Raw genomic sequence first — 23,624 nt, 5'->3', positions numbered from 1 at the left:
GCAGAGGCAATCAAAAATCTACCCAAACAGCAGAGACCTCTAAGGCAGAAATGCACTCAACCACCACAACACTAATCACAAGACACATAACTCTCCTAAACAGTGTGCTACTCAACCAAAGCCCCTAAGGCAAAACAGTATGCCCAACACACTAGTCATAGGTGACTTGATAGTGAGACACACTGATGTCCCACTCACTTGGTTGAATAAGATGAAAATAACAGTCAGCTGCCTGTCAGGCGCCAGGATCTGCCACATAACGCACACACTCAGGTCCCTCAACAACAGGTACAAATATGACTCTGCCATTGTACATGTGGGTGTGAATGACCTGAGATGTACCTCCCTGGACTACAATTGGCTAAATTTCTGGTGTCATTCTAAGGGGATCCAGTATCTGTCTGCCTGGGATGACACGACTGACAGACCTCGATGATTTGTCAGAGATGGCCTGCATCTGTCATCCCCGAGCTTCCGGATACTGGCCAAGGTTCTTGCCACCCCTATAGTGTCTTTTTTAGGCAGTGTTCCAAAGACCAAATTACCACTGTAAAAATACATTTCCTACTTGTGTTACATTAAAAAAATGGTAAGCTGGTAATAATGCACGGACGGCAAACTGAAAACAGGTTGATAGTTACTAGGCATCTCATCCAAAGGAGGACATAGTCAGGACTTCAGCTCCACACCCCCTGAAAATGCAACACAGTATCAGCGATACATCTATATGCTGTGGGAGTAGAACCTACAGCCTTCTTCATTAAAATGCAAGTATGCTACCTGCTGTGCTACCAACACTGCTTTAAAACTCTGTACCACAATAATGATATCATTTGCTCACTAGCTAAACAAAGCAGTTGCGCATTGTAAGCAGACTTAGCATAAACAGCAGGAAACTTCTCTTCCCTTGAAGCTCACAATTCCTTGAAAATGCACTTGAAACTAAATTCTTTGAAAAATGCACCTGAAACTCAGTTCCTTGAAAAAATGCAGCTTGGTAATTGTGGTAGAGAGGATTCAGAATCTTGTTTCCTGCTGTAGCCGAGGTACAGGAGTTGAGCCTAAGCAAATGACTAACCACCTGCTAACCCTAACTAGGGAATTTCACTCTCTCACACACTCACTCCTCAACCTCTTAGTGCATGAAATCTGGACAAAGCCTGAAATAAATATGGACAGACTATAAATATTGCTGTCATGAACTTAGAAAACTGCTAGAATAATGAAATTTGTGTTAGTATGCATTTTTCTAATCTAAAGTCTAAAACTCAAATGTCCATCATATTTAGCAACTTCAATCTTTTTTATGAGGAACAGACGAGCATACAGAGCAAAAATCTGGACAGTTGAGGGGTATGCTGTCTACGTCTTACACACACACACACACACACACACACACACACACACTATACCTCTCAACCTCTAAAGCACAAGAAATCTAGAGAAAGCCTGTCATAATTGGGGGAGGGGGGAAGAGAGGGCCAAAACTAAGGACACATTTTAAACATTGTTCTTATAAACATAGAAAGTTAATAGAGCGACACGTTTTGCTTTAGTACAAATTTTCTGAAGGATATAAAGTCTAAATCTCAAATGTCTGCTATTATTTTCTGACTTCAGTCCTCAATGATTTGCCAGGGATTTTCCAGAAAGGCACAATTTTATTAGAATCAGACTAAAAATATGAGGCAAAAATCTGGATGTTCTGCAAAAACCTGGACAGCTGAAGGGTATGCTGCCTACCTCTTACACACACATACACACACTTCACATCTCAACCTCTTCAGCACAAGAAATATGGACAAAGCCTGTCATAATGGGGGGAGAGGCAAAGGGCCAAAACCGAGGACTCATTTTAAATATTGCTGCTATAAACTTAGAAGGTTGATAGAACAAGTTTTGCATTAGTATGAATTTTTTGAAGCATATGAAGTCTAAAGCTCAAATGTCTGCCATCATTTTCTGACTTCAGTCCTCAATGATTTGCCAGAAATTTGCCAAAAAAACACAATTTTATGAGAAACAGACCAAATAAGCAAAAATCTGGACCGTTGACAGTGACCCTCTCAACAGGCACCTCTTCTTATTCAAGCCTTGATTTAAAAAATATACCTTCAGGGTCTTTCAAGGGAGAGAAAGCATACCCATACAGTGACCACCATAAATCCAGGACCCGTCTTACTTGGCGGGAACAGAACAGTTTAAAATTCCCTCCAAGTTCTAACTGCTAGTAGAAAACACAGGGCAAGTCAGCAGCTGCTCAGCGTCAGCCGCAAATGCAGAAGTTGTTCCTTCTTCTCTAAAAACTAAGGGCGAGCAGCTTCTTAGCTGCGAACATGGAAATTAAGCTGCTCAGCTGCAAACAGGGAAGTTTCTTTCTTTTTTTTTTTTTAAATAAATTGGTGAGCGGTGTAACTTTTCTTTTTTCATTTACAAGGTTGGTTGCGGATGATGCCTGAAATCCAGATGGGTGCGAGTGAGCTTGTGGACCCAGAGAATTTATTGTATGGACCCCCTGGGGGAAACACTGGTCTAAGCTCTAGAGCTTTTATGTACCCAATAACTTACAGATAACAGCACTGGCTTTTTTTTCAGTGCAGTATTAGACTGCTACATTTTTGCAGCTTTATTGCAGTAGACCCAGTGTCCAGACTGTATCTGACCTTCTGCAAACTGGGACATTGAATAACTTCTGTTGTTGTTTTTGCCTACGTTCATTGCTACATTGTTGTAACTGGCTGAGCTTTTATATTGTGTCTTAATCTTTTGGTTCAGAGGTTAGGGGCTTTGAAATTCTACATTTACTGCTGTTCTTTGATAAAATACTTGTTCCAGGAACTTCTTTGGTATTTTGTTGTTTAACGATAGTTACTGGATTTTTGCTGAAGACGTACTGTAGACTTTGAGTGCTTACTGGTTTGCAGGTGAGGTCTGCCTTTCTAGATTGCTTATAATTTGATGAATGTTAAGACTCGAGTGTCAAGTTGTGGTTTTTACATTAAACTTTTTATATTTATTGAAGACTGTTTAGTAACCGCGTCTGCAGTCACTTTGTTTTGCTGTTATGGTTACATTTATTTTATATAATTTTGTCATTCTTTACCATAGTGTTATTTTATATGAATCCTTTCATATGATGCTTTGGATATGCACGTATGGTGTGGCTATCTTTTCAACTGTGGTTTAATGTTTTCAGTTGCTGTAGCATTTACATTAGTTTTGGATTTATTCCTACATCCTAAGTGGTCAGCTTGTGTGTGTGGATCTACTGGCTTGGATTCTGTCAGCACAGCACATTTTCAGATTTTGGGAGATCCCTGTAAAGATATGGTCTTTTGACCGATTTGTGTTTTGGAATCAAGGAACAGTAAATTGCTTGTCTATTAACGTAGGATGGGTCCACATTTTCGTTTTGGCATGGATTAAGAGTAATTATCTGATACTACATCCCAGGGACCCTTTTGGCCATACATGACATTTCATTTCTAGTTCAACATCCGCCATATGGCCGGAGTGGGCCTCTTGACCTGGGCATGGTTGAGTGTTTCCTCAGGGGAATTTCACATGCAACAATAAAAAAAAAGGGTGTCTGCCATTTTTGAAGTGAATTTACAAGAAGCTCATATGGTTAGGTGCGGAGGTCATACAATATTTGTGATTTTTTCATCATCGTGGATTTGTTCATTAAAAGGGACTCTGCATTAACAACAATTGCTTGGGTTGGCCTCGTCTGACTTGAACTGCTGAATGCCTTTGGTGTGGTGACACATATCCTTGGCAACAAAGGGGGTTTTCATTATCTAGGTTTTGTTCCGCGTTCCAGATAAAAAACCTTTTTGTATCTTATATCTTTTGATTATTGGTTGGAATTGGTCGGAAGCTTTTTTTGTGTAAGGATTGTATTTATTTGAGAGTGGCGAGAACTCGGGACAAATACTTCATCGTTTATGGACATTAATGCAGGACAGTTTCACACTTTTCTTTTCAGCTAGACTCTAATGTGAATGCTTTGTCGTTTATTGAACAGGAGCATAAGGCAATGTTTTTGAATTTTGATGATATACCAATGGTTTGAAGGGCTTTTGTTTTACGGATTGGTTATTTTTGCTCGATAACAATCTATTGGGATAAACATCTGTATGTAGGAATGTATTGAGTATATATATATGGCATATCTGTACTTTATGGTATGGGGTTTCTGTTAACATTTTTATTAGAAGGAACTTTACATCAAACAAATACGGCTTGGGGTCATCCCTCTATATTGGAACTGTGTTATGTATTTCGTTTTGCCGTACATTCTCTCTATTAAGAATTGCCTTTTGGACATTTCATTTGGGTAATTGGCCAGGATTCTAACATTATGTTTCAACTTAACTTTCAACCAGGACAGTCAAGTGCTTGATTTTGTTAATTGTGAGGGCAGTTGCAATTGTTTGTTTTAAACAAAGGGATTTCTTACTGTGACATTTTAGCATCCAGGTTTTCCTACATGCATTTTTTATGTTAACTTCATCTTTGCCAATATTGTAACTAGTCTAAAGTACTAGCATAAGTGCTTGTTAGCACATTTATAGACCTGGGCAATACAAAGCAAAGACAATATGGCAGTTTACCAAGTGCACATTTGGTTGGACACAGTCTGGTTATTTGTTATTCATTCATAACTTATAGGCAACATAGCCCTTTTTATGTATTCTGGTGGATACCATCATTCTTATAAATATATTGATACTGCAGCAGGCACCTAATTGGATGGGCTTTTTCTACAGTTGTCAACAACCCAATAGGTTTAGGATTATTGTACATTGATCAAGGGTATTTGGATATCTGACCCACCTGTACTAACACTCAAAAGAACCAAAGTTTTGTCTTGCTGTGTGTATATCATTCCCTGGTGTATCCTGCCTTGAGATTTCCTGAATTTCCTGACTGTTGACATCAACACTTTCCCTCCACCCCACCTGCCTCTCACTACCTCACCACTTCCCTCCTAAGTCCCTTAACCTCCTCTCTATTACATCCAACAGGCCCCACCTATCATGCACTCTCCTACTCCTAAATCCTTTATTTCCACTTCCTTCCTCATCCTTCTTCTACTTCCTTTATATCATGCCACCTCTTATACTCACTTCAATCTATACCCTCCACCTCTGCCTCCCCACCTCCCCCACACAACACACTTCCATAACATCTCAGCCTCTTTAGGTCCCTCCCACCCTTCCCTTCTCTTCAAAGTAAAACTTCTACCAATCAATACTAAATACTAGAAACTCAGACCTTTTCATTACCAGACATTTCTAAGTACAAACCAAAACAACTTATTTCTTATTTCACTTACCTCTGCTTAGCCAGTGACATTCACCCTAATCCAGGACCAAACTTCTCTCCTACTAACCTCACTAGCTCCCACAATAATTCCACCAATAAATTCCTCAAACTCCTCACCATCAACGCCCAAAGCCTAAAAAATAAAATAACCCACTTTCATGCCTGGCTCACTCACAACTCACCTGACATTGTAGCCATCTCTGAAACCTGGCTAAAACCTCACATAAGTGACTCTGAATTCCTTCCCCCTGGATTTCAATCACTTCGATCTGACTGCCTAAGTACTCGAGGTGGCGGTGTCACACTAGTCTACTCCAACCAGCTGTCCTTTACTCCATATCCTAATTCCATCCCTTCTTTTACTAATGCTGAACTTGTAACAGGCCTTCTAAAAATTAACAGTCATAAAAGCATCTGCTTCATTTCCCTCTATATTCCTCCAGGTAACAACACCAACACCCTGGAAGACATCCTGTCTTGGGCCTCCTCAAATATTAAACTGGAAACCTACATATTGGGTGATGTAAATATAGACTGGAACAAAATCAACAACCCTAACCCCACCATGTCAATCAATCTATTTGACTACACTCAACTTGCTAACACCATCACTAGACCCAACAAAATCAACCCCCCAGGCTCTATACTAGACTGGATCCTAGTATCTCATTCCAGTAAAGTGATACAATCGGTTGTCATACCAGACCCATTAGGAGACCACCTCCCTGCCTTTACCCATCGAGCTTCCCTCACCCCCCCCCACACTCCCACCAGTTTATCCACACTCGGAACCTCTCTAACGTTAACCCTACTACTTTCTCTGATCCATTCAGTAATACCAATTGGAACCCCCTGAAAACTCTTCCATTAGACTCAGTCATTGATTTTTTCAATTCACCTTTCTTAAATGTCCTTAACTTCCTAGCTCCAGTAAGAACAAAAAGAGTACAAACTAAGACCACCCCGTGGCTTACCAAAGATACCAAAAAGATTATGCTACAAAGAGATAAAACCTGGAAAACATACCTCCAAACTAAACAACCAGACATCTTACTTAAATACAAACAACTAAGAAACCTTGTCAAAAAACAGGTTATCAAAGATAAAAAGTCCTATTACATCAAAATGCAAAATAATCATGCAAAAAACCCCCCAAAAATTTGGAACTCTATCAACTCTTTCCTTAGGCCAGGTACTAAAAACAATCCCTGCCCCGACACCAGCAAATCTGACCTTGACATTGCCTCACTATTCAACACCTTTTTCACCACTTCTATTGCTGAGCTAACCAAGACCTTTACCAACAACAACCCTCAACCCCACCCCAACCAAACATCCTCTCCCCCCTACTTTCGAACTCAAACCCATCTCCACCTACCAAATAAAGAAACTACTCTCTAAACTAAAGCCTTGCTCCAATGCCCCCAACAACATTCCCTCCTCCTTCTTAAAAATAGCCTCCAATGGTATTGCTCTCCCTATTAGCATCCTGATTCATAGATCCCTGCTTGAATCCTATGTACCCAAACTATGGTGCTCTGCATATATTCTTCCACTTCACAAGGGTGGCAAAAACTGTAACGTATCTAATTTCCACCCCATTGCCATCCTTTCCCGTCTCTCTAAACTCCTTGAAAAATGCATCCACCTTCAGCTCTTGCCATTCCTTACCAAACACCAGCTACTTTCTCCTACCCAACACAGCCTCCGCCCAGGACATAGTACCAATACCGCCCTTCTTTCCTTCTTACATACTGTCAATTTAGCCCGTGACTCTGGTAATTTAGTATCCTCAGTTCTGTTGGACTTATCTAAAGCTTTTGATACTATCTCCCACACCCACCTTCTAAATCATCTGTCTAATTTCTCTCACAAAACTCTCTCCTGGTTTTCCAGCTATCTTTCCGACAGGTCCCAGGCTGTCAAATGGGGCCAGGGCACCTCCACCTTCCGTCCTACCCCCACTGGAGTACCACAAGGATCCATACTTGGCCCAGTTCTATTCAACATCTTTATTAATTGTTTTTACAAGGCCATACCCAATACTAAAATTGTTCAATATGCTGACAATTCTACTTTGATCTGCGGTGCCTCCAACTTAACAGATCTCCAACTACTGACACAAACAGGCTTCTCTACTACCGAAAACTAGATGCTCCAAAATCACCTCTCCTTAAACGCTAACAAAACTAAAATCCTTCTATTCTCTCCTTCTAAGTCCTCCCTTGTTGATAAAAACTCATTCCAAATAATCAGTCATATCAACTCCATTTTAGAGGTCGTTCCCTCTGCTAAACTTCTTGGTGTAACTATTGATGAACACCTAAAATTAAATACTCACGTCCAGCTAAACATAAAGAAAACCCACATAAAACTTGGCCTACTTCATAGAAACAACCACTTCCTCTCTCCTGCTACCAGACTAACTCTCGCCACTTCTCATCTCCTTCCGTCTCTACTGTATGGCGCCCCTCTGCTTACTAATTTATCCTCCTCACTATCCTCCAAACTAGAAATATGTAAAACAAGAAAATGGTCTCTCCACGATGTAACCGATGGAAACGTAATATTTCAAAGAAATCCAAATAATCCAAGTAATCCACAGGTCATGTAGAAAGATAAAAACTTTTTTAATTCAAGAACAGTGGGATGATAATCGCTTTCGCGTGGATGCAACCACGCTTCCTCAGATAACATTGACACCCACAAGCAGACATTAAATAACAAAATACTAAGTGAAACATCAATTAATTAACGAAGTCAATTAACATTTAAAAGTGTAGCCACTTGAAAAACATTCAAAAAATATATACGCTTTGTATAAATACTCTAAAGTAACTTCCATGAAGACTTTAAGAATATATATTTTTATTATTAGAGCTCACAGAAATTAAGTATATTAGAGCTCAATATAAAACTCAACGTTAAACAATATATATTCTTAAAGTCTTCATGGACCTCTCAATGTCTCCTCCACTTTTACTCCTGGTTAACCTCTCACCTAGCTAATCTTGCTCATTTGTATTATGTTTTTATAAATATACTGTAAATTCTAGCCTCAAGGCCATTTGCCTGACTTTTACACCTAAACAAAATTGTTTGTTTCTTTATGAATGCTACCTGTTTATTTGTCACTTATGCAAAGTTTCTTAGTAATTATTCATGTAACTATCTATTGTTGGAGCTTTTCTCCCCGGACCTCCACTGAAAACAGGCTCCCTGAGCCCAGTGGACCTCCCCGGTCATCAAACTAGAATAAATAAATAAATAAAATTATATTGTGTTTATATGTCGCTGTTTTCGAACTACTTTACTCACTTGTGTAAAGTGCTTAGGATTATGAAAAACTGAAGTTAACATTACAAGATGGTTCCACTGTTATTTGTGATTCAAGTTAATCTTCATTTATACTTTCTGGTGTGTGTTCTGAATGCAGGGTGCTAGCAGATCTTAAGTAGAACCCAAACCCTTTTTCATTTGTATTATGATTTTAGTGCATTTCTTCTTCATTTTGAATCTGTGCCACCAGTATTTGGGGCACAGGGCTTATCTGCAAATTCTGTGATACATTCATGAAACTCAGTGGATTCTGCTTATGTGGAGTTTACTTTGACACAATTTGAACAGTGAAGGGTTGGTGTTATGCTATTCTTATGTTGTATAATTTTATTTCTGTTTAAAACACATTTTAATTGCATGTTTAATCCAAAACAAAAGATATACACATTTCAAACGCATATTGAGTACTACAAATAATTGCCTTGTTTTCCTTAACAGGCAGCAACACTCATACTAATGGATAATAATTCCAAAAACACTGATTACCCAGACTTGCAGGCACGATTTAACCTGTAGCCATCATCACTTCCAGACATAAAGCCCTTCATAAACCACTGTGATTAGTCATCTCATGCAAGTAGCTTTGTTAATGTCATACTTGTATTGGTAAAGAAAAAGTACTTGTGTTAGTTAAGAAAAACGGCTTATGTAGATGATTTTTGTAACTGATAAGTGTACAGTGAAAAGCAGGCAAAGTACATGCTAACTACTGCCTGGGTATTGAGGGGTAAGATTAGCGATGCTGAGGGAGGAAAATGGCACCTGTTTGATTAGAAGTGATTTCTGTTTTATCAGATTTCAGTAGTTGCACGACTGCCTAGAATAAATTAACAGTTTTCAAAATGCGGAAGTACTACTATTTATTTATTATTTTATTTCACTTTGTTTACCAGGACATTCCAACTGGGATTTCTCACATTTTCAGTCGAGATCTGGGGATATAAGCTCCACAGAAGAAGTATACAATACATATTAGACAATATAAAAATAGATTAGATAGTACAGTGGTTTATAGGTTGATGTGCTGCACATGTGCACCTTTGTACATTAATAATAGTACCATAGTACAGTTGCAAAACTTTTGAGTTTTTGCAACAGATTTGTATAGCAGCTTCTTACATCTATTTATCAAAGTATTACAGTCATGGTCATTTGAGTTACTTCAACAGTATAGTACATCCAAATGAGGAAAAAAAGTGTGTGTTCATAGCCCAAATTCATGTATGTAAGAGTAAATACATTTATGCTCATATAACTTAGTAGAACAGCTTACAGCATCCTTAGAAGAGCAGAGAATAGGACATTTATAAACATACGAGTTACTGCAAACACTGGAGGCTGATTATAGTAGAGTAGTAAAGGACAGAAAGTATATAGATATTACTGGAAGGTGTTTTGATGAGAGAAGAACCTTGCTACTTGGGAAGCAAAGTTATCATATTTTGTACGAAATATTAAGCAGAATTGCTCTGTGATCACATGACAGTGTAGCTTACTAGGTTTTGGTAACAAGGTGCAAATGAGCTGTATTCGTTTAACCCAAGTCTGACTCCCAACAGCCTCCACCTTTAGCAAATAAATTAGGGACTCTCAAAATAAGCAACATTATTCCACTGAATGCACAAAATGCACAAATAAATATTTAATGAAAAGAGTACTCTATGTAGGAAAGGGAAGTCACCAGCACCCAAATATGTACTGCTGCTTAATATAATTATCTACCAACTTGCTGCTATTAGAAAAAAAAAGCAAATACTTTTTTGGTATTTGTGCTGTAAAATTTGAGAAAATAGCATATTCTAAAATATCCGTTCATTCATTATTTTGATTACCTCTTTAGTCCATTGCACATTCACAGGAAATCCAGAGACTATCTTGGCACTCAGTTGTCAAGGAGGAAGTATTGGCATAATGGTTAAGGTGTTTACCTCAGAGATACAAGGTATGTGGTTTGATTCTCACCATTGGGGGGGATTGACTAGGCTTAAAATGGCCCCCAAGGTCAGCTTAGCTTATTACTTACTGATACCTGCCATTCTGTTGAATCAGTTAAGAGAAGACAAAGGGGCCTGGAGACTACTTTAACTTGAGTTTTGAACCTCATATTAAGAAGAAACTTCAGAACAAGTGGCATGCTGCTAAAAAGTTTTAAAGTCCGCACAACATAAAAATAGACCTATTCATTTCATTTGAAATGTAGACAGCACAGTAAAAGCAGGAAATCTATTGAAAGCTCCTACAGTACTCCTCCTGTGCATCTATAACCTTTGTATTAATATTCCTGAAACATATGCACCACAACTGAATACACTGCAGTCAGTCTGACACACTGGGCATATTTGTTATCACCTTTCAGCCACCAGGGTCCAGGTTTATTTGCCACCTCCCACGCCATCCCACACAAACATCAAACTATCAGATAACTCACTAATGCCACTCAACCTCTGCAACCACACACTACAACATTATGCTAGGTACTGAGGAAACAGATCACCCTGGTGTATGCCCTTTAGCTGTCAGTCTGCATCTGACAATGCGTTGTGCATTGTACAGTTGTACAGAATATTCACCATATCTGGTATGTAGTACATTTTTTTAGCTAAGTATACACCGCCAAATGCCAAGCTCATGAACATTCATGAATCATGTATATGCCAGTATCACATCCAGAATGGGATCCTTGGTGTGCATTCATCATGTGCTTTGACGATGATGTCTATGAATCTCCCCTTACCAACAGCAAAGCTTGAATGATGTGTATTCAAGCCACATTGGGGGAATAGCCTGAACAATTCAGTCACTCAACAAGAATCACCCATTTTATGTGCTGAGACAGTTTTTCACCTCAGCAGTAACATGAAATAAAAGTACACATTGACTAGTGAATATTCATTGTGATGCGTAAATGATTATGGTCTATATAGTTAAGCCAGCCTATATAGTTGTTATGTTATTGCTTTTTTCATTTTGCATTATTTCTGGAGTAAATTTATAGTGAAATATCAAAACAATATTTCACAAAACAGAGAACTATTGAAACATAAAAGATGAGTGGCTCACAAAGTACAGTTTTGTACCTACCATAAATGTAGATGTTCGAGGATCCACATTGCTGCAGTCCTAACTATTGGGTAGTCCGCTGTCCAGTCGGCCCGAATACCAAAGTATATGGCTGACGTCGGTCAGGGCGCATTAGACTGACGTCAGTACGTCAGGATACTAATGCGCATGACCGACGTCATATCCTCAGTCTTTTCTTGCCCCAGATGTCAGAAGACCCTGAAAAGATAAGGCCAAAAACCAAAAACTCCCAACATACCTGCACCAAAATATATATATATATATATACAAAATATACAAAATTAGCAGAATATAACCTCACCTACACAACCACCCCTAAACACAGAGGGGAAGGAGGGAGGGTAAATTGGACTGCAGCAATGTGGATCCTCGAACATCTACATTTATGGTAGGTACAAAACTGTACTATGTTCTTCATTCCACATTGCTGCAGTCCTAACTATTGGGTAGAATCCCAAAGCAGAGGTAAGGGAGGCTGGCAAATCATAAGGAAGCAGGAACTGACAACATGCCCTGCAAAATAGCTGTGGCAAAACCAGCCCTAGACTTAGAGTAGAGAGGAAGGTGATAATGCTTAGAGAAAGTATGCACTGAACTCCAAGTAGCTGCCTCCAAAATATCCTTAGTTGCCACCCCCTCAGAAATGCTGTTGAAGTGGCAGTAGCCCTAGTGGAATGAGGCCTAATCCCAGCTGGAATCTCCTTGCCATGATGGGAATAACAAAATGTAATGCAACACCCAATCCATCTAGAAATAGTTTGTTTTGACACAGGCTTGCCCTGAGAACTCAAAGCAAAAGAAACAAACAACTGCTGAGACTGCCTAAAATCCTTAGTCCTGCTCAAATAATAACGCAATTGCCTGTGTACATCTAAAGTGTGCAAAATCTTTTCCCCTTTATTTTGGGGATCTGCATAAAACGTAGGCAAATGAATAGTTTGGTTTAAAGCCACACTAGAAACCACTTTAGGCATAAAGGAAGGATTAGTACGTAATGATACCCTATCCTTATGAAAAATCAAAAAGGCTCAACCGCCATAAGGGCCTGTAACTCAGAAACCCTTCTTGCAGAAGTAATGGCCAACAAAAAGCAGTCTTCCATGACAAGTATTTCAGTTCAGCAGTAGCTGCAGGCTCAAAAGGTTGTAGAGTAAGTTTCTCCAACACAAAATTGAGATCCCAAGCAGGAGTAGGAGCTCTACGTGGGGGTCTTATATTCTTTGCCCCTCTAAGAAATTGCTTGAACAAAGGATGTGAAAACAATGGTGGGTCACAATCATAGTGAGCTGAAATTGCTGCAGCATGAATCTTAATGGAAGAGAAAGACAAACCTTTGTCCAATAACTCAGTAAGATATTGAAGAGCCACACTCAAATTAGGCTCTGAAATCTCCAAATTCTTTGCTGCAGTCCAAAATAAAAATCTCTTCCATTTTTCTGCGTACACTTTCCTTGTACTAGGTCTTCTGGCTTCCATAATCTCATTTAAAACTTGTTGAGGAAGCTGAGACCTGCTGTCTTTCAAAACAGAATATGCCAGGCTGTTAGATGAAGAGAGTGAAGCTTGACATTGAGCAGACGACCGTCCTTCTGAGACAACAGATGTGGAATCAAGGGTAAAGGCCATGGAGGCTTCTTTACCAGACTCCTCAGTAATGGGTACCAGTGCTGCCGAGGCCAATCTGGAGCTATTAAAATCATCCTTGGCTTGTCTTGTCTGACCTTTAGAAGCACCTTTGGAAGAAGAGGCAGAGGTGGAAACGCATACACATGAAGATTTTTCCAACTGAAAGAAAGAGCATCCACTTTCCAAGCTGTGTGATGAAACCTCTTTGTGCAAAACTTTGGCAGCTGGTGGTTTAGTGGAGAAGTGAACAGATCTATGTCTGGAGTTCCCCAGGACACTGTCAACTTTTGAAATACATGAAGATCCAGTTTCCACTCGTGGGGATCCATGATTTGTCTGCTTAACACATCTGCTAAGGAGTTCTGTGCTCCCGGCAGAAACCTTGCCTGAAGAGTTAGTTGCAAGCTGAGCGCAGTCTCCCATAAAATCATTGCTTGCCTGCACAATGGGTAAGAATGTGTTCCCCCTTGTTTGTTGATGTACCACATGACAGTTGTGTTGTCTGTTAGAATCAACACCTGCCCTGGAAGAAGTAATTCCTTGAAAGCTATTAATGCAAATTGGACTGCTAACATCTCCTTCATGTTGATATGTAGATGCTGTAGTCTGGCAGGCCACTTGTCTTGTATCCACTTTCCATTTAGATGAGCTCCCCAAGCAATGTCTGAGGCATCTGTCGTTAGAATTTGACTCGCCTCTGGCCGGGTCACAGAGAGTCCCTTGTTTAGGTGACATTCCTGAGCCCACCACAAAAATTCCTTTTGAATGCAAGGTATTATTTGAATGACAGTGTCCAAATCCTGGCAGTGCTGTGTCCATACATTTTTGAGATACCATTGTAGCTTCCTCATATGCAGTTTGGCATTGGGAAGCACCAGAATACAAGATGCCATGAACCCTAAGGCTTGAAGGACTGTCCTTGCAGTCAGCCCGGACTGAAGAGATAGTTGATGGAAGTAACTGGAAAGATTCTTTTGTTTGTCCGGGGTTAAAAAGGCCATCTGGGCTGCTGTATTCAGTCTCACACCCAGAAAGCACATGTCTTGAGAGGGTACTAGACTGGACTTTATTTCGCTCACAGAATACCCTAGGCATCTTAGCACTGCTATGACATATTCCAAATGCTGCAGAAGGTCTTCCTTTTCTTGAGCCAGAATCAGGCAATCGTCCAAGTAAGGATAGATTTGAATTCCTTTTAGCCTGAAGTAAGCTATCACTGGAGCCAGAACCTTTGTGAATACTCTGGGCAGTAGATAAGCCAAAGGGCAATGCAGAGAACTGATAATGAGAATTTCCAGCTCGAAAACGCAGATACTTTCTGCAACTTAGTCTTATAGGCACATGAAGGTAAGCTTCCTTGAGATCTAAAGTTACCATCCAGTGATCTTTGCCCAGCAGAGGTAAAAGCTGTTGTAACGTCAACATTTTGAACTTGGGAATGTCCAGATAAGTGTTGAGGATAGATAAATCCAAAATTGGCCTCCACGTGTTCCCCTTCTTCGGTACTAGGAACAGGCGAGAATAAAATCCTAGGCCCCTTTCTGGCACAGGAACCAGCTGAATGGCCCCTATTTGGAGTAACTGAGAAATTTGCTTGTGAGCCTCTTGTCTTTGTAGAGGAGGAATGTCTGGCATGCCTTTGAAAGGAGGCAAGGTATGGAAATAAAACCTGTAACCGTGGTGAATGATATCCAGAACCCATCTGTCTTGGGTAATTAAATCCCAATTTTCTTTGAAAAGAGACAGTCTTCCTCCCAACGGTGCTGCCAGGCGAGAATGAACTGGCAGCTGAAAAGGCAGGTCATTGGGTCTGCTTACGAAAGGACTGACCCCTGCCCTCACCAGAAGTCTGAGCAGGGGAACTGCCTGTTCTAGGCCTAAAAGAACCCTGAGCTCTGCCCCTACCACGTCTAGACCTACCCCTAGACTGGGAATCATAAGCAGGATAAGTCCATCCCTTAGCAGGCCAATTTCTACTAAACTTCGGAGGCTGCACCTGCAAAAAATCTTTAACAGTTTGCATAAACTTAGCCTTGTCCTCCATTTTCTTCAAAACTGCTTCTACAGGCGAACCAAACAACACATCAGACTGCAAGGGAGCATCCAAAATCCGTGTCTTAACATGCTCAGCTAAATTCTGATCTCTCAACCAGGCGTGCCTACGAAGAACAGAACCAGTGGCAGCCACCCTGGAGGAGGCCTGCACAGCATCAAAACCACATTACAAGGAATGTTTACCCACCTGTTCAGACACATGAACTAAATCCTGCAACTCTTTACACTCAATACCTTCCGCCAGAGCATCCACCTTAGATTTCAACTGTGAAAGAAGGTAATTCTGATATTTTAACATGTGAAACTGACAATTCAACGCCCTCATGGCTAAAGTGGAAGAAGTATACACTTTCTTTCCCCATCTATCCAAAGCCCTTGCCTCTTTATCAGGAGGGACAGGATTTTTAACAACTGAGGCCTTCACACCTTTAGGCCCCTGAGAGACAGTTTCGGGTCTGCCCTAGGACTCTTAAAAGATACTTATGAGCTTCAGGCACCCTATAATACCTATCCGGTTTAACTGGGGCAGGAGGCAAAGAATCAGGATTCAGGGAAGCCTCTGCAAAAACATCTTCCACCACATTCAAAACAGGAGGTATAGCTAAAGGCCTATGCTGGGGTAAAACAAGAATTCCCTAAGCCTTTTCCTGGAATCAGAGAAATCTTGACCTTCCCATTTAAAATGCTCCCTCATGGAATGCAGAGTCTCTGAAAATGAAAAATCCTCAGGAGGGGAAGCTGAAGGAGTAGAATCATCCACATCAGAATCAGAATAAGGAGGGTACTCCTGCAAGTCTTCAGCCGAAGACTCAGAAGCCTCCGAGCATTGCTCAAAACTCTCAAACTCAGGTTCCACCCTAGGCCTCTTATCAGGAGGGGGCATAGAACCCCTTATCATAGTAATCAAATCCTCTGCCATTTTAAGCATATGTTTCTTAGGCAAAGACCCTGAAGCACTAGGAGAAACCCCACTGAAGCAAAACTCGGCCTGCCCCTCAAAGCAGCCTTGGAAACAGAAGGGAGGCTCTGACCACCTTAGGAAGAGAGGGAAGAACAGCCACCTGAGAAGCCCCTCAGCCTGGCCTACTTCCTGAGAGGATACATCCTGTAACAGTAAAGTCTCTCCCTGAGACTCCAAAGAAACACCTGGCAAAACCTCCGGCTCCACTGAGCCCTCTAAAGAACCGGCGCCCGGGACTGTCGGTTCTTCCACTCTAGGCTTTGCTGTTTTGTCCTTGCGCTTTTAGCGAAGCGGCCGGAGCATCCGACGGCATTTTATAATTACAATGCTTCCCAAACACTAACCTGGCACAGTCTAACCTTCTCTTAATAGTGCGTTTGTTAAATCTAGCACAAGAGCGGCATCCAACAACGTCGTGCTCAGGCCCTAAACAAGGTATACACAAAGTATGGTAATCCCTATGAGGTATCTGTTTCCCACAAGAAATACAGTTATTCACTTTTTCTGACATCCGGTTAAATACTGAGGCAAGAAAAACCAAAATATTCCCAACGGGTACTTAGCCAACTTTGATTCGGTCTGAAACTCTGGCTTCAGAAACTTTCAGAACGCCAACCTGCACTCGCAAAATTGCTTCTGCATCGGACCATGCGGCAAAAAAGACTGAGGATATGACGTCGGTCATGCGCATTAGTATCCTGACGTACTGACGTCAGTCTAATGCGCCCTGACCGACGTCAGCCATATACTTTGGTATTCGGGCCGACTGGACAGCGGACTACCCAATAGTTAGGACTGCAGCAATGTGGAATGAAGAACATCAGAAAGGGATACTCCTGTATGACAGAGTCTGTGCGACAATATGTGAGGTTGTACTCTACTAATAAGCGTTTTCACAAAAAGATACTGTGGATGGATTCTCAGACCAAGACTGTATAAATCTCAGACGGAGGATATTTTTTCATTATGGGATTCTGTCAGACCTGGATAAGGTATGATTCTCTTCCATGACAGTGTGGTACTTCACATATTTTAGATGTCATGTGGTATCATAGTGTATTTTAGTCAAAAGCATCAGTTTCTGTTTAAAGTTATTCATTGTTTAACTTTCACCATTTCCATGTTTGGACATGCCCAATTGAGGAGTACTCTAAAAAGATGTAGCTTGAGTTACATTAACCTAGTTAATACCACAAGATTCTACCCCCTCACTGGTCATGCCAATTTCTAGCACTGTTTAAAGTTTATAGGAGCAATATTTAAAATGCGTGTCTGATTTTGGGCCTTTGTGCTCCATTATAGGCTCATAGGTACTTTCTAGGTTATTGATCTAAGGATCTTACGGAACCTAGCCTTACATTCCTATGGAAGTTTTTAGCCCTTATAATCTGCATACAAATATTCCAAGAGATAGGATGAACAAGGATATGCTGGAAGATTTACATTATAAATGATATACATTTGGCTTTGTCCAGAATTCTTGCACTAACAGGTTTAGATTCTGCTTCTAAACCACTGCAGACCTCATTGCAGTAAACCTGCTCAAACAAAGCTCTATAGAAGATAAAGCAACCAAAGTGAAGGGTGAGTGTTTTTCACTCAAACCACCAAATATTACAACAGTATGAAACTTCTTAAAACAACAGACAGAGCAGCATCATTAGATAATCTTCCTCCACTTCCTCTTAGACAGATAACTGACTTCTCTACATTAACTCTTACTATAACAACTAACGAGTATTTGTGATCATGAATGTCCCGCATAGCTGGGAGGAGGACAAGGTAAATTCACTCTTTAATAGTGCTGATATAAAAAAAGTTAAGAACTATTGCCCTAGCAGTATCTGTAGTCCCATAGCAAAAGTCCTTAAAAAAGGGTTACCTAGAGAGCTTTCAAGTTATCTCCAAGTGCAAGGTAATTCATCTTGGTGTGGATTCAGGACAGCACATTACACCAATGGATAGCATGAAACTAGTCAATCAAACAGCAACCAGTTTAGACAAAGGCTACATAATACATCATGTTTTTAGATGTTTTTAAAGCAGAAGAAAGAAGGAAGTAAATGTAGTTCTTTGAGCTGGTCCACCTGTTACCTGTATGGAAGAACACAAGCTATAAACTGGCAACATTCCTCCTCTTTAATCGATACAATTACCATATAAGAGATCCCTCCAGGGATCTATGATTTCCACTTATTCTCAGTATATCCCGATAAGTCGTATTGTCATAGTGAAGCTATTCAGCAAATGCAGAATATTAATGATTCAATGCACATGCACAGAGCATACAGATAAACCAAATTATAACTGAGATTTAATGATTTTTTTTAACATTCATTAGTGTCTGGATAACCAGTGTCAAACTCGTATTAAATTAAAAAAGAAAATGTGTGTTTCTGCTGACAAAAACATCTTATATCACCATAACTTCATACATGAGTGTTATGCCACGTGAAATACCAGCCCCACAAAGCAAGCTAAGTGACAGAAAAATGTAAAGATCCTTCTAAATAAACAACTATCTTTTTAGGAACATGCTAGATGCATTGTAAAGGAATGAAAGTGTGAACTGAATACCCTGTACAGAATTAAACCTTTCTGATCACCAAAATGAAACTATCCATAGCTGATGACTTTGTTACCCATAACATTATATTGTAGAAAATATGGGTAACTATCAAACTACTGAGCAAATAAATTTACTTGTATAGATTATAAAGTTGCTAAGTTTGTTGATAATCTTCCTTTGTCCAGTCACCACTGATAGACAGACAAATACATAAGCTCACTAATTAATCATTGGGTAGGAAACATCTTTAGATTTAAATCAGTGTAGATGTAAACCTGTCTGCTAATTAGCAGGTTTTCAAGTGTGGGATATTACTTTAGTGTGAAGAGTTTATGAATGAAATTCTATGATGCTGGTAGCACTCATGGACTTTGGTTTTCCTGACCAGTGTATGCCTGTCATCCATACCTAACAATGGAATCATCTCACGATGTGACATAATAGTCTCCATCTGTAATGGAAATTGTTTAAGCAATAACATCAGGCTGGAAGTCACTATACAAGTGAGTTGGGGGTGAGGCCTGATCATTCCTGGGAGTGGATTTCTCATTTACAGACTGTGTTATATACTGTCATTGCAGTGATAATGCCCACGGACAAGGAAACGCTACTCACAGTGCAGTAGATGTGACATTCTCTGCCCCAAAACATCAGTGCTGAAGTGGAATGCCAAGAAAAACTACCCAGTGGGAAGATGGGGCAGCACAGTTTAATCACACTCGCATCATGTATGCACTCAATTACTGCCAGTGTTCAACTGCAGCCTCGAAGCACAAGATTCTTTCAGTGCCATTTTATAACACCTCCATTCATTACAGTACTCACTTCTTTAATCTGCTGTATCACAGAGAACTCATATTACAGCAATCCAGACCTGAATATTGGGGTGGGGGTACTCTTTTGTGCCCTAAATTAATTTCTTTTTCTATAACGTTTATCTCCTCTCTCTCTCGCTCTCTACTTACATACAATTAATGTGCCTGGTTATGGGAATGCAAAATAGAAAGTTAATAAAATGCCAATGTAAAACTGAAATAATAATATACACAAACAAATGTAAAGAAATACTGCAAAAAGGCAGCTTAAAATGTAAATGGGTACTATATTGGTAAGTCTAGCTTCAAATCAGAGCCAATAGGAAAGTACAAATATTTTCTAACACATAGGTTCATCACTCCTGTGATGCTGTTTGAAAACAAAGGCTTTTGGCCATTTATAACCTCCCAGGAAGTTCCCCAGCATTATAAACATGTGCTTATTTTACCACAGATTTCATTTAATTCTGTTAATGTAAAGTTGTAACTTTTTTCTAGTATTATGGTAATTACAGAGGTTCTTACCTTACATTTGCTGTTTGGCAGAAACAGCCTATTTGGCTCATTAACTGCATTTAGCATTCTAATGCCCCTGCACCCCCACCTCTTCTCCACCTGTGAAATTTCATCTTAAATGCCTCCATGGAGTCCCTGTCCACCACTCATTCTAACAGTCCATTACAAAGCTTCAAAACCTGCTTTGTGAAGAAGTACTTTTTTAGCTCAATGGAGATTTATTTGCTAAATAGACAAAAAGCTAATTCACATCAGTCAGCAATAAAGTTTAACAAAAAAAGTTTGTATTTTGCAAACTGTTTCAAGATATATTTAATAAAATTATGAGCAAATATCTTTTTGAAAACAGATTTAAGTCAATTATTACTGAATACTGCCTTGAATCCGTGGCAAAACACAAGTCTTCTATAAATGGTACTTAAAAAAATATATATTAAAAATGTTGTTCCATTTAAAAGTTTCACATGTGTGTGTGTATGGGGGGGGGGGGGGGGGGGCTACAGTAAAAATAAATGAAGTCAGAACTAGTTTTGGACCTCTTCTAGAAGTGATAACTTTAGAACCGACAGTTTTACAATTAATTGTCATAGAAATGGGCTTCAACAAGTTACATATATTTGATAGTTTGCTGAAACCTGCTACTTAGGATAAAAGCTAATAAGAGTTCTGCTGTCAAACGTCGAACTGGTATGGGATATATACTGAACTGGCATACCAAGTGTCTCTTTAATTGCAATGAAGTAATTTGCAACAAAACATTTTACTACAATATATTCTGAATACAATTAGCAACCGCCTATTCAGGAATTAAATTGAAGCTGCAATTTTCTGTATATGTATGTCTTAAAACTACTGTAGCCTTGTCTACATTTTCCAATTAAATCTTATACAAGAATAAGAAAAAATACTTAAATATGCTGCCTCTGGGGAAGATTTTTAGAACTTTCACTTTCACTGGTTTTACATTTAAAGTCAAGACTGATGTCGTGGCATGAGATTTTCCACTCTCAAAATAAGTTATATTTGCTTTAATTTGCTTAATTCTTACCTTCTTTGGTCCTGAAAAGAGGTAAAGTCCCATATTTTTCCATCCTGGGGAACTGGAACTTCAAGTGTCAGCAAATTATTTGGCAGAGACATGAATGTGCTATCACAGCACAGAGAATTCACAGACTGTTATAATTTTACCTCATTTTAAACATAAGAATTGATGACAAAGGTTTAATCCACCATTCATGTGTGCTTTCAGTGAGATTTACATCCGTATTTAGTCAAATAATTTACAAAGTCGATAAAAAATAAACTGTTCCGGTGGCATCGTCTTCACCTATGGCCTGGTGATTTTCTGATAATGGGGCACAATCCAACCACCTTAGACAGACTCTCCACACTCCTTGTATATTGGCACTGCAGTTTGTTTTCTGCCTTGTGAAAATGTTCAGTAAACATAGCCTGAGAGAACTTCCCGCTTTATGCACCAGTGAGAAACAGAGGAAATGGGCAGGAACTGAATGTTTTAGCAAGCTCCTCTAAACCCATTGTCACATCCCAGTCACCCTTTCCTTCCCATCATCGCTGGTTTTCTTCTTTATGGAAAGAGGGAAAGGAGACTGCAGCGCAGTGCTTATTTCACTAGAAAGGCATTTTCCCAAATTTGGGCCAATCCCGATAATAATGAGAAACATTTAGGAATGTTTCTAATACAGAAAAAATGCCACTCTGTAATTTTCTTGTTATGAGAATGAAAGTTTAACATGCCTCACAGAGTTTTATTAAGTCAGTCTGAAAATACATATGTTTAAGAATAGCTATGGTACAGACACGGTAAATGAATGACATTAAAGCACTTGAAAAATGTTAATTTAGTCCCTCTGTGAGCCAGTAATCAACATGGGAAAAAATAAACTCCTAAATCCTAGCTGTAACCTTGAAGACAGAGAAGAGCTTGAAGGTGGAATTCAAGCTAGTATTTCCTGCCCAATGACCCTTTGCTACAGCTATCACATCAGATCACCTAAGGCATGTAACTGAAACTGAGATTTCCTGGCTTACAAATCACTTCTCCAAACATTCAAGTAACCCACCCACCCCCCTCCAAAAAAAAAATGTCATTAGTACAGACTCAGGCTGACTGCAGCTGCTAAACTATAATTTATAGCTAATTCTTGGCAAAAGTTAACATCATTTCCACAAGTAAGAAAACAATAACCAGTAGATGGTTTATTCTGAGGACAGAACAGCCAAATGGAATATGAGCAAATTTCTCAAAGTAGGTCTCTTAAGGGAAGAGTGGGGCTTTTCTCCCCGGGCCTCCACTGAAAATGGACATGTATCCAGTCGGACTATCCCGGTAAACAAATGTAAAATAAATAAATAAAATAAATAAATAAGAGGTAGAAGATATATTCAGGGCGGCATGGTGGCTCAGATGTACATTGTTGTCAGGGTCTAAAGTTCAAGCCTGACCTCCTGTCACCATCTGAGTGGAATCTGCATGGGTTTTCTCCGAGTACTTCAGTTTTTACTCAGGAACACATCGTTTTACTATACAAAATTGCCACTACATTGTGTATATGCACACACACATATATGCATACTATATTATATATATATATATATATATATATATATATACATACACATACATACACACATATGCATGTACATATATACATACATACTGTATATATATATATATATATATATATATATATATACATATATATATATATGTGTGTAAGTATGCATCAACATCTTACTGACTTTGAGTCAAGGCTACAAAGGGTCCCTGAGACAGTCCACTTATTGCTGCTAACAAACGATTAGTAAGTAAATGACTCTGTCAATGCTCCACATCTGTGTCATACTTGGATCATCGCAAATCAGCTTGACCTCACATGGAGCTTCCTGCATAGCTGAATCTTAAAATTTGGAGCCAGAAATAATCCCACCAGGAAATTTAGATGTCAGTAAGGAATGCATAAATTAATTCAGGGAAAAGTGTGTCAGGGAAAGGTGGGGTCTACATATACAAGTGTAGATGGGAATGTGGGAGGAGAGTTAAATATGACAAAAAAAGTGAAATTTCTACCATCTCCCCCTGCACACTACTTTCGCCATAGTTTCTTTACAAAAATACTGCAGTGCAGAACAGCCAGATGTATCATTTGGTACTAAATATATTTTTGTTAATGTGCAATATGAAAAGTATTTTAAAACACACACACAAAATAACCTGCTATTATCTACTTTTACCTTCTATTATTGCACTGCTGGAGAATATCAGACTTATGAATAAAAAAGTGGCATTTGGGCATAAGAGGAACCAATA

General features: G+C 39.4%; 1 protein-coding gene across 5 annotated transcripts in view; it reads right to left on the bottom strand.

Moving 5' to 3' along the window:
- Positions 1–23,624, bottom strand: part of NHSL2 (NHS like 2) — a 1,843,971-nt gene that overhangs the window by 543,363 nt on the left and 1,276,984 nt on the right. The window contains exon 1 of one of the 5 annotated variants that reach the window (XM_044057043.1): positions 21,342–21,730. The exons of the other annotated variants lie outside the window; for them this stretch is intronic. Coding sequence (XP_043912978.1) covers positions 21,342–21,384 — 43 coding nt within the window. The 5' untranslated portion in view covers positions 21,385–21,730. Of the gene's footprint in view, positions 1–21,341; positions 21,731–23,624 lie in introns of those variants that run through there. 5 annotated transcript variants of the gene reach the window in all.

The sequence above is a fragment of the Protopterus annectens genome, chromosome 15.part0, assembly GCF_019279795.1.
Source record: "Protopterus annectens isolate FY-2018-M chromosome 15.part0, PAN1.0, whole genome shotgun sequence".
Classification (NCBI taxonomy): domain Eukaryota; kingdom Metazoa; phylum Chordata; order Ceratodontiformes; family Protopteridae; genus Protopterus; species Protopterus annectens.
This window is presented reverse-complemented; position numbering and strand designations above follow the sequence as displayed.